The sequence below is a fragment of the Mastomys coucha genome, unplaced genomic scaffold, assembly GCF_008632895.1.
Source record: "Mastomys coucha isolate ucsf_1 unplaced genomic scaffold, UCSF_Mcou_1 pScaffold18, whole genome shotgun sequence".
Lineage (NCBI taxonomy): Eukaryota > Metazoa > Chordata > Mammalia > Rodentia > Muridae > Mastomys > Mastomys coucha.
The window spans coordinates 91303826-91315088 of record NW_022196900.1 but is presented as its reverse complement, the minus strand read 5'-3'; the positions used below and the strand labels follow the sequence as shown (position 1 = coordinate 91315088).

Genomic DNA, 11263 nt, shown 5'->3' with positions numbered 1-11263 from the left:
CTCTCTCTCTCTCTCTCTCTCTCTCTCTCTGTGTGTGTGTGTGTGTGTGTGTGTGTGTCTGTCTCTCTGTCTCTCTGTCTCTCTCTCTCTCTCTCTCTCTCTCACACACACACACACACACACTTGTGAGAGGACACACATGTGTGGAGGTTGCAGAACTTCCTGAAGTCATTTCTCTGTTCCCTCAGATCCTCTCAGTCTCCAAGCTAATGTTTTTATTACCGCGCCATTCACAACCAACTTGGGCCAGAAGCCAGGCACTGGTGCAAGCACCGACCAAAGTCCTACCCGCCTAACCACCCTGTGATGTAAGTCTTATTAACACTCTTTCAGGATAGAGAAAGTGAAGCATCAAGCCTGACCATTGAGAGCATATGGTACCCACTCCAAATTTCTGTGCTGAGGCCTACACCACAGAGAAAATGTCAGAGATAAAGAAATACTGAGGGCTGGAGAGGTCCCAAGGGTGGGACTCTAATCTGTCTGGTGTTCCTATAAGAAGTTAATGACTGCCAGGAAGTGGTGGCACACTCCTTTAGTTTCAGCACTTGGGAGGCAGAGGCAGGCGGATTTCTGAGTTCGAGGCCAGCCTAGTCTACAGAGTGAGTTCCAGGACAGCCAGGGCTACACAGAGAAACCCTGTCTTGAAAAAAAAAAAATGGAAATAAGAAAAACCAAGGGGAGAGGGAGAAGCTGATGAAAAGCCAGCAGTGTGGAAGATCAGATAAAGGCTAAGTGGAAATGCAGCAAGAAAGCAGCCAGCAGTGATGCCACACAGTCCATTCTCAGTCTCATAGTGAGTTCAAGGCCAGCTTGGACTACCTGAGACAGGAAAAGAGGCTTTGCCAGAAACCAAACCTATAGTGGTTTGAACCAGAATGGACCCATCAGCTCGTATCTTTGAATAGCACTTGGTCCCCAAGATGGTGCGACTGTTTGTGAAGGATTAGGAGGCATGGCCTTACTGGAGGTGTGTCACTGGAGGTCTGTGAGAACCATCTTCATCAAACCACCGCACTTACACAACAGGCTCCAGCTGAGGCAATGGTAAAGGCAGATGCACCTTGCCCGGGACTAAGTTATGTGTGGATGTTCACTACTATTTCATTGATTGAGCCTGGCTTGTTGGGGTTGAAAGGGCTCAGGCTCTCAGCCTAGATTTAGCCAGGGATAGGAGAGGTAGGGGACACTTCTTTAAAAAAGCAATAGCTAATGAGAGCTCAGCTGTGGAGTCCAGTGTGCTAAGATCCCCTCTGCTTCCATATCCACATCTTCGTTCCTATTGCTATCTGTGAAAAACCTTCCTCCCCCAAACGGGACATCCTGACAGGCCTTGCAATCCCTTCCCTGGGTGCTTAATTCCATCTGATCCACCCTGCCACACAGCTTGTCCAGCCAGAGAAGGGCAACGTGCTAACACAAATGGCCAACAGAAATAAAAGGCTAGACCTGTTAGCTCACTCCTGGAATATCATCAGCAGTGGAGAGGCAGAGGCAGGAGGATCACAAGACTTCAAGGACAATATCTCAATGGAAACATGGCATTAGGGAAGGTGCTGAGGGGTGCTAGGGAGGTGGCTCCTGAAAGAGGGAGGACCAGACTTCAGCTCCCACCCCCGACAGAACCCATGCGAGACCAGACATCGTAGTGCGCATCCCTTCTGTCATCCTAGCATGTCTAAGTTGAGGCAGAGCTCTCAGGCCAGCCAGCCTGGTGTCCATGGCATCTCCACTCACACACTAAGTAAACCTGGGCCCAGTGGCACACCTGTAATCCTAGCACTTGGAAGGAGGACCAGGAATTCAAGATCACCTTCAACTCATAGGTCAGGGCCAGGTTCCACTACATGTCTAAAGAAAAAGGGGGTGGGGGGTACATTTTTAACGACTCATCAATGCCATCCATCTTCAGACATTAAAAGATCTACAGCTAGCAAAATCATGCCCTCCTAGAGCGAGAGACAATCATAGTTAACAAACTGAAGCAGCCCCATATCCCACACCTAGGATTAAAACAAAAACACATTCATATAATTAGTTTGGCTTTAAAGAAACCAAAATTCTCACTACACATCTACCTCTAACTGGTGAGTGCTAGGATTAAAGTTGTAAGAAACCTCACACAGCTTTTCAGGTTTAATTTGGAATATCCTAATTACTTATCATTTCAGCCAGAGGAGAACTTTCTTCTCTGGATAGTTGTTATGACTTTTTTAACTCCTTATTTTCCAGAGACCCGAAACTGAGCTGACCCTCAGCTGTTGGAACATGGTCAAAAGAATGACTCATGGTGAACAATGCCTGGGGAACTGAGGGAGGCAGGGAGAAAGGCAGAGGGGGTTTTACCACAGGTGCCTTTTGTCCATGAGTTGTTCTTGGATGTGACTTCACGACTCGGTGCCTCCTATGACAAACATTTACATTCATTTTGTGTTTATTCTTGTTGAATATCCGAACATAGATGTAGAGTCCAGTCTGGGCAGTCAGCTCTTAATCTGGATGCATACAGCCTTCTGTCTTGCATCCACTCTTTCCCAGACATCATCTGTAGTAGGTGCCAGACAACTGCATTTAAATTGCTCTGTCCTGAGAAAGCTCTGGAAAGGGCTGGTCTGCTAATCCTTAGTGCACGCTTACTGACATTTGTGTACGATCTTCTGATCCTGTTTTTCTAGACTGAGACAGCCTTCCTTGGATCACTGTTTCCTTTCATTTGTGTATAAAAGTACCCTGAAGCTGAATTAAGGCTGTCTACGCATTAGACTGCTGTCCTCCCCGTTTATTCAGGTCCCCAGATCGCAGGTCGAGCAGAGGAGATCTGCAAAGGTTGGTGACAGTCACCACTCAGCCTTACACTGACATGTAACAAATGCTCCCACACTATGAGTACCCATGATGTTTAAATTAGAGACACTTGCCGGGAGGTGGTGGCGCACACCTTTGATCCCAGCACCTGGGAGGCAAAGGCAGGCGGATTTCTAAGTTCGAAGCCAGCCTGGTCTACAGAGTGAGTTCCAGGACAGCCAGGGCTACACAGAAAAACCCTGTCTTGAAAATACTCCCCCCCACCCCCAAAAAATACTAAGAGACACTGCTCTATTCCAAAGCATTTTATTGTTCTTTAAAAAGGGTGTGTGCATGGCTGATGGGACTCCAGTCCCAGGCAGACAGTGCCAGAACTCTAGGAGCATCTGTCTCCACAGCCTCTACTTCTTAGTCCACTCCAGGGCCAGTCCCAAAGCCCGGCTGTAGCTCTGTCTACTTCCTAACAACACTCAAAGCAGCAGTGACTGCACCCGTGTACATCTAAGCCCCAATAATTCAAAGGTTAAATGGTTATGCACATTTAAAATACATAGAAAAATAATAATTAGGATTTATACAAATTAGATTTTTACAAAACATCAATCACTCACAACAAGAAATACATCATCTATCCAAGCACAAAAATGTGGACATATACATGTGGAAGAGGAGGTGAGAAAAGACATTTATTTCAGAAGCCCGGTGGGGAGGCAGGGGTAAGTGTGACCAGTAAACAAACTGGTCCCATGTGTAAGTTTGGATTTGCCAGCAGAAGCCACGGATCCCTTCCCAGCTTCTGTACTGCGCCCCAAGGGCTGGCTCACACAGCTGTTCCTCTCTCCAGGTTCTGCTTGATCTCAGCTGTGTACTTCCCGTAGAACCTTTCTGCTTTCTTGTTAAACTTGGCATTCCTCTCATTGATGTAGTCGATGTCAGCATCATCATTGTATGGACGTCTTCGGCTGTACTTGTCTCGCTTTTCAATTCTGGGGAAGGAATGGAGTTATGAGGTTCTGAATGCCCTTCCCCCCCGCCCTAAAGATACTTGACCCCAAAGATCAACCTGCCTTTGCCTCCCAAAACCTAGGCCTGAAAGGCATTCAACCACCTTCTGATCTGAACTGCCTTCTTCTCTGATCTTAATAAAACTTTGACAAAGAGTTCAGGAGAAAATCAGCATTCCTAATAAAACACCTTGGGGGAACAAAAAAGTAGATATAGTTTTCATCAATTGCGGATAAAGACTAATTAATTAGCTGAACTTCAGTGTAATTCATGAGGTCCAGCAAACACAGACTCTGCACACAGCACAACACATACGTGGTAGACATACATCCAGCAATGGGGAGGCAGAGGCTGGAGGAGAGCCACCTGTTGGAGATGAGCCTAGGCTACACAATGAGAGCCATCTCAAAACTCCAAAACAAAAACGATGCTTCTAAAGAGCGACAATGCACTGCTGCAAGTGGGGAAAAGAAAGTGTCTTTGAGGAAAAACACCCCGACAGTTCTCTCTGTGGATAGCAAGCCCTGTGAAGTATGAGGTACACACGGCCGCATCACCTACACAGTTCTACACTGCAGTGTGTGGTACACACTGCTGCACCATCCTAAACATAAATGCATTCCCCGCTATCAGAAATAAGTATGGCCAGGCACTTGGGAGGCAGAGGCAGGAGGATCTTTGAGTTTGAGGCCAGCCTGGTATACATAGTGAAACTCTATCTCAAAAAACCCACAATTAGTTAAAATATTACAAATAAATATGGTCAGGTGGAAATACAATCTCAGCAGAACTTCTGTTGCGAGAATATTTAAAAAATAAATCCACCCCCAAACTCCATTTCCCGCCGGGCCCCGTTCTTGAGCCAGTATAGTCCGGACATCACCATGTCCCGGCCTTGTGATTCTCTCCCCGCTATTTACAACATCTCGCTCACAGAAAACTCCTTACACACCCGGACAATCATCCATCTAGATAGTGCCTAGGACCTGATTAAGTAAAGCACAACTCTTAAGGCCTTAATATCCAATCAGATTTATATAATAATAAAATCACAATTTATAAGATGCCAATACAATAATTTCAGAACCAAATAATAAAGACAATATTTTAACCCAATTAATCTATTTTGTAAAAGCCTTTGCTTGGTTGTATAACCTTGTGTGGTCTGACTCGTCTTCATCGTCTGCCTCCACGATGATGGCCTCCCCTCCTCTCCTGACCTTTCTCCTCCTCCAACTCTAGCTTCACCTCTCTATTCCTGTCCAATCACAGGCCTGTCACTGCCCTAATGTGATTGGACAGAAAAAATACTGCAGCAAACTTCAGTTCTAACTCAGGCTGGGCTACATGAGGCCCCTGTTCAAAACAGACACAAAACACTAACTCCTACAGTTTGGATTGGAAGCCTACCCCTACCCCAGGTCTTGATTACTGAAGATCTGATCCCCAGCTGACATGGTTACTACAAGGTGCTGGAACCTTTAAGAAGTGGGGCTTAAGCTGGGCGGTGGTGGCGCACGCCTTTAATCCCAGCACTTGGGAGGCAGAGGCAGGCGGATTTCTGAGTTCGAGGCCAGCCTGGTCTACAGAGTGAGTACTAAGACAGCCAGGACTACACAGAGAAACCCTGTCTTGAAAAACCAAAAAAAAATAAAAATAAAATAAACAAAGAAGTGGGGCTTAGTAAGAGGAAGCTAGGTCCTGAGTGTGCCCATGAAATGAATATTAGGACTCCATCTCTTCTCCCCACCAATGTGTCTGCTTCCTAGTCGTCACAGGGTGACAAGGCCTCCTAGCATGTACTTCTGATGATCCACTGTGCTGCCACAGGCCCAAAGACAATGCCTGAGATCCCTAACACCATGAGTGGATGTAAGTTATTTATCTTATGCTTTTTGCTATGTAACAGTTTGACACCACAACACTCAACCCACCCGTGCTGTCCAACCTCAAAACCACCAGCCTTTGGGTCAAGAATGAGCTGCTATCACTTCTGTGCTCTTCAAGACGCTCCTGTGAGAGCATCGGCCTCAGATCTACCTCCCATCCACTCTCCCTCATGAAGTATGGAGCATCCCATGCGCTCTACTGAGTACTTACTGTTTTTCCAGATCTAAAACCATTCTGTCAATTTCCTCTGAGGAAGGCACATGCGTCCCATGGAGAAGACTATTGGATGTCGGGAAGAAATCTTCTCCACTAACAAGACAGCAAGAAGAATCTCCAGTCAGACAAGAGTACTCCAGTCTAATTTCAAACTACACTACCACTGGTGTGAGAGACAACATAGAAATATACTTATTACACAGGAAAGGAAAAAGAAGAAAAGAAAGCAGGCTCACAAAGGATGAGGCAGGCTGGGCGAGCATGCCTATAAGCCAGCCCCAGGCGGGGCTCTTTCCAAGGAAAGTCAGGGCCTAACTGCTGTTCAATCATGAGAACAGTAAATAATGTTATCAAGAGAGAGCCATTAATAAGACGCACTTTATCAATAAATTGAGTTTGGTCAGGCAAATTGGCAAATGTATATAATCCTGGCACTTGGGACAATGAGGCAGGAGGATCGTTGTGAGTTTAAGGACAGCCCAAGCCTTAAGACAGAGTAGAAATGTCTCAAATAAGTAAATAACTCCTTTAGCTAGTTTGTACTTACACGTGTGTCTTTTAACAATCTGCTCACACCCACCTCCCCAGACCCGCCTTGCATTCTGCCCAAGGACTTACTGCTTTTCTCTCTGCCGCTCATAGCTTTCCATGTCAGGTTTGATCTGCTTGGTGAGCCGGTGATACTGGCGTAATTGGGCAGCAGCATAATCTAAACAAAATAAGAACCAGAGGGCATCTGTGTCCTCATCTGGGCATTCCTTTCAAGAGCAAACTCACAATTGCCACTGTCCTACATGCACAGGGCACTATCCTAAGCACACCTCTGCCCACCAGGCTGACAAGGTGGCACTTTCCTGTCACACTCAGGAGGCAGAGGCAGGGGGACCCCGAGTTTTCAGACTGATTGGTCTATATAGTAAGCCTTCAGAACAAAACAGCTACAACAACAAAGGCTAACTTTACACTAAGGACCAAAGCAGCCAGCAGACTGACAAGCGGCCCAGGGTTCTCCTTGGCCTCCTAGAATATTCCATGAATGAAGCTCACTAAAGCAGAGGCCTTGGTCCAACAGGCCCACGCAGTAAAGCAGAGATCAGCGCAGGCCAGCTGTACCTGAAAACCCCAAGTCGGGGTTCTTCTTCTTCTTCCTCCTCTCCCACCTCTCAGCGTCCTCCGCACTGATCTCCAGCAGCTTCACCTTCTCGTAGTCTTCCCCTCGAGCTGCACACTCCTGCAAAGACAGGCAGGGATACCCACTGCGCTACCCACCCTGCCACACAGCATGCACTTGCATTTTTTGTTTTTTTGAGCTGACCTCCAACTCAAAGCAATCCTCCCGCCTCAGCTTCCCAAGTGTTGGAACTACAGGAACGGCACACCATGGTTAACAATTTGACCTATTTTAAGTGAAAATACTATCAAACTATCAAGTAGCAGGCCATCAAGGTGGCTCAGGGGACTCAGGTGTTCACTGCCAAGCTCGACCACCTGAGCTGTATCAGGAGGCATATGGTGATGGAGAACTGACTCCTCTAAGTTGTCCTCTGACCTCCACTCATGCCCACACACATACAAAACAAAAATGTAATAAAATCAACAAAGGAAGGGAGCAGGAGTCAGAACCTTTTTAAATGTTTTGCTGATGTTAACTCACAGAATTCCTAACTCATTCAAGTAGCCATTATAGTCCTGCTTCTACAGATAAGCAAAGAAAGGAGCCATGTCCCTTAGGTAAATGGCTCCTCCACCTCCTGGGCTTCCAGCCTCTCCTGTCTCAGTGGAGGGAGGGCAGAGGCTCCCTAACCTTTTTCTTCTCTTCTTCCTGGAGCTCCCACTCCAAACGTGCTTTCTTGGCTTCCCAGTTTGCAGGCAACTTAAGTCTTTTGTCTTCTTCCACAACTTCCTGATGATTTAACTTGCGAGCTTCATTCTAAAATGGGAAGAGAAAAGGCCATCAGATAAAACAGGAGAGGGACCCAAATAGACCCTTTCTTATCTGCAGTGACTAAGGGACCCCATTCATGCTGCAAGCATAAAAACCAGCAAATAGTTTTAAGTGCAGGAGCAGATTGAGAAGGTTTAACAGAAAGAAGGAGACTGCTGTCTGTAGAGCTCTGTTGTTCCAGAACCCTAGGGCTCCATCACCCCTGCCTGTTGAGTTGGGTGATCCCTTGCATAAGGGGTTCAGAATAAAGGCTGACAAAACGCCCTTACTGCAGCCCGCCATAGTAGAGTAGCAATCACATATTTTTTTAAACTTTATTTAAAACATTGTTTATGAATGTACTTGTCTTTGTGTGGGCACACACATGCCATGTAGTTTGTGTGCAGGCCAGAGGTCAGCTCCCAGGCAGCAGTTCTCTTCTTCCACCAAGTGGGTTCTGGGATCAAACTTAGGTCCTTAGTCTTCTCATAGCAAGTGCTATCTACTCACTGAGCATCTCACTGGCCTGAAAGATAGGCTCCTTTTACCTCGGTTTTGTTTGTTGTTGTTTTGTTTGTTTTTTTAAAAGCCTCCATTTGGATTGGAGGCTTTCCCGCCTCTGTCTCTACACCGTTCATAGTTGGTATTTTAGGTTACTCCATGACAAGGTAAAGGAAGGGACACCCACCTAGGAAGTAAGAGCTCTCATTCAGACCATCTTAGCACTGCATAAAACTAGCACTTTGTTTTGGTCTAATGTACTCTAGGCTAGCCTCAATATCGATCTCCCTTTGTAATCAAGGAACCTATAAACTGCCCAAGCACAGAAATGGCAAGTGAAAGCCACCAGAGTACATGAGTCTAAGGAACAGGTACGTTAGGTATTACATAGGCCACAGACTTGTGACATCTGATCCAGGAAGCCGAGCTTCCTGAGCTCCAGGCACGTGGGCTGGAAACATTCCCTCTATAAGCCAACATTTAAGCACAATAATTTCCTATTAACCTTTTCTAGCCAGAAATATTTGTGGGGCTGGAGTACTTTCTTAGCATGTGAAGACTGGCTTTGAATACTGGACTATGTATGCATTGTGTATATTCACATGTGTATGGACACACGTGTGCAGGTATACATGCTAAGACTGATGTTGGGTGCATTCCTTAACTGATCTCTACCTTACATATTGAGGCAAGGATGGTCACTTGAACTCAGAGCTCAGTGGTAGGCGGTTGGCCCGATTACTCCGCTTGCTCCAGAGATCCCGCCTCTGCCTCCACGGTGCTGGGATTAAGGCCAAAATGCCCACCTAGCACTTACGTGGGTTCTGGGTGTCTCAACTCTGGCCTTTCTGCTTCTGCAGCAAGTGCTTGATCCACTAAGCCTGGTTTTGATTCCCAGCATGCAGAACAGTGGTTCTCAACCACAAGGGCCACATATCAGATATGCTACATACCAGATATTTACAGCAGCAAAATTACAGTTATGAAGCAACAACAAAATAAATTTATGGTTGTGTGTGACCACAGCATGAAGAGGGTCTAAAACTACTGTTTCCATTGTAAATGTTCAGAGACTCGATGGCTCATTTGTTTGTTTTGTTTTATATTCTTGGAGGCTCAAAGGCCACTTTTTAGGGAAAAAAAAAGTTGTTTTGAGACAGCAAGATGGGTCAATGGGTAAGGGTGACTGCCATATAGCTAGGTGACTTCAATCCCCAGAAGCCACATTGTGGAAAAACCGACTTACTCCTGTTGTCCTCTGTCATCTACATACACTCCATGACACTTGAGCACACATAAGTACAAAACCACAAATACATCTTATTTCTGTGTGTGTGCACACATGCTTCAGCCTTCTGCGGAGCCCTGTGGAGTCTGAAGTCTGTTCTCTCTCTCCTTCCACTTTTCCCTGAGTTTCAGGGATCAAACTCAGGTGGCCAGGCTTGTACAAGGGCCTCTAAACACTAAGTCATCTCACCAACCCAAGAAACACTTTATTAAGAGTTCACGACTCTTAAAGAGTCTTTATTAAGAGCCGGGCAGTGGTGGCGCATACCTTTGATCCTAGCACTTGGAAGCAGAGGCAGGTGGATTTCCGAGTTCGAGGCCAGCCTGGTCTACAGAGTGAGTTCCAGGACAGCCAGGGCTACACAGAGAAACCCTGTCTTGAAAAACCAAAACAAAACAAAACAAAACAAAAAAAAAAAGTTCAAGACAAAAAGCAAGTCAAGCAGGCTGTAAATCTTGGCAGATGCTAGAAGGGAGACACTACGAAGAAGATAGAGCCATGCCTTTCGAATTACATTCCAAGAAAACAAGCAGGTTCAGCAAAAGTGTCAGCTGGGCAAGCAATCACGCGGGGAGGTGAGTAGGAGCTGTCCTCAGAGAGAGAATGTTTATGTCCAGAGTGCCTCGCCAGCCGTGCTTAGGATTTGGGTAGGTATCCAAACAGATGGAAAATAAGGTATGCTTTTTTGAGCCTGAACTCGGAAAAGAGGGAAAGTGCGTGCTCGCTGTTTTTAAAGTGAGAAAGGTCTTACTGGGAAGTTCCTTCCTAGTTCTAACTAAATATTTCGCTAGATGAAAATGAGGAATCATGGGACAGAGGGAAAACCTAAACCTCATCACACCACGGCGGGTGATGTGGGTGTGACCGGCTGCAGCAGCGGGTGGGGCTTTGGACAGGTGTCAAAGCCATCCATCTCCCCCAGAGTCCTGAGATCTGGCACGCCTTCCTCCTCCTCCAGCCCCGCTCCCAGCCCGGCTCCCAGCCCGGCTCCCAGCCCGCGTCCCCGCCACTCACGCGCTTCAGATGCAGCTCACGGAACTTGCGCAGTCTCTGCTCCCGCTTCTGCGCCGCCAGCTCCTCGGCCGCCAAGGGCCTGGCTTCCGCGCCGTCCGCGGGCACCTGCGGTCAAGGAGGCTTCAGGCTCGGCGTCAGGCCCGGGCCCGGCACCCCAGCCTCCCCAGCCTCCCCGGCCTCCCCGGTAGCCGCACCCGGATTCGTCCCAAGTCTCCCGCCCCGGCGTCTCCGAGACTGACACCTGCGCGAAGCTGGTTATACTCACCACCACTTCAGCCACAGCCGCCATTACAGCCTTCTCTCTACTTCCGTCAACAACACCGAACACTTCCGGAGGCCCGGAGTCTGGCCTTCCCGGGTGGCGTCAGTTTCTTCCCGCCTTGCTCCTTTTGGTGGGAGGGGCTAACGCGAGGTGTGGCTGTGCGCATGCGCACTTACCCGGGGCGGGGCGGGGCGGGGCGGGGCGGGGCGGGACGATAGGGGACAAGGATGAGGAAGTGCTCCGAATCTGCCACATAGAACGGAATGCCTGGTTTGATCCGCATTAAGTAATTTTCTGATGTTACTAACTGCAGGAGAGCAGGGCCGGCTTCATATTGTTCACTTCTATATTCCAGCAC

The 11263-nt window shown here is 47.5% G+C and overlaps 1 protein-coding gene across 1 annotated transcript; it reads right to left on the bottom strand.

Annotated features, from left to right (window-relative positions):
• Window positions 1–3095: 3095 nt before the first annotated feature.
• On the bottom strand, window positions 3096–11042 carry Syf2 (SYF2 pre-mRNA splicing factor). Its single transcript, XM_031379041.1, has 7 exons — window positions 10909–11042; window positions 10644–10748; window positions 7721–7846; window positions 7030–7147; window positions 6535–6625; window positions 5911–6009; window positions 3096–3791 (listed from the first exon to the last, which is right to left on the bottom strand). Exons 1-7 carry the CDS (start codon window positions 10930–10932, stop codon window positions 3626–3628), a joined length of 729 nt encoding a protein of 242 aa, XP_031234901.1. The 5' UTR covers window positions 10933–11042; the 3' UTR covers window positions 3096–3625.
• Window positions 11043–11263: the final 221 nt, after the last annotated feature.

Bases quoted from the DNA above. Each gene is read 5' to 3' on its own strand.
- Syf2 (XM_031379041.1), bottom strand. From the start codon at position 10,932: ATGGCGGCTGTGGCTGAAGTGGTG. The intron at 7,847-10,643 runs GTGAGTGGCGGG...TTCCCATTTTAG, and splicing joins GTGAGCTGCATCTGAAGCGC to AATGAAGCTCGCAAGTTAAA. The intron at 6,626-7,029 runs GTACAGCTGGCC...TATTTTGTTTAG, and splicing joins CCCCGACTTGGGGTTTTCAG to ATTATGCTGCTGCCCAATTA.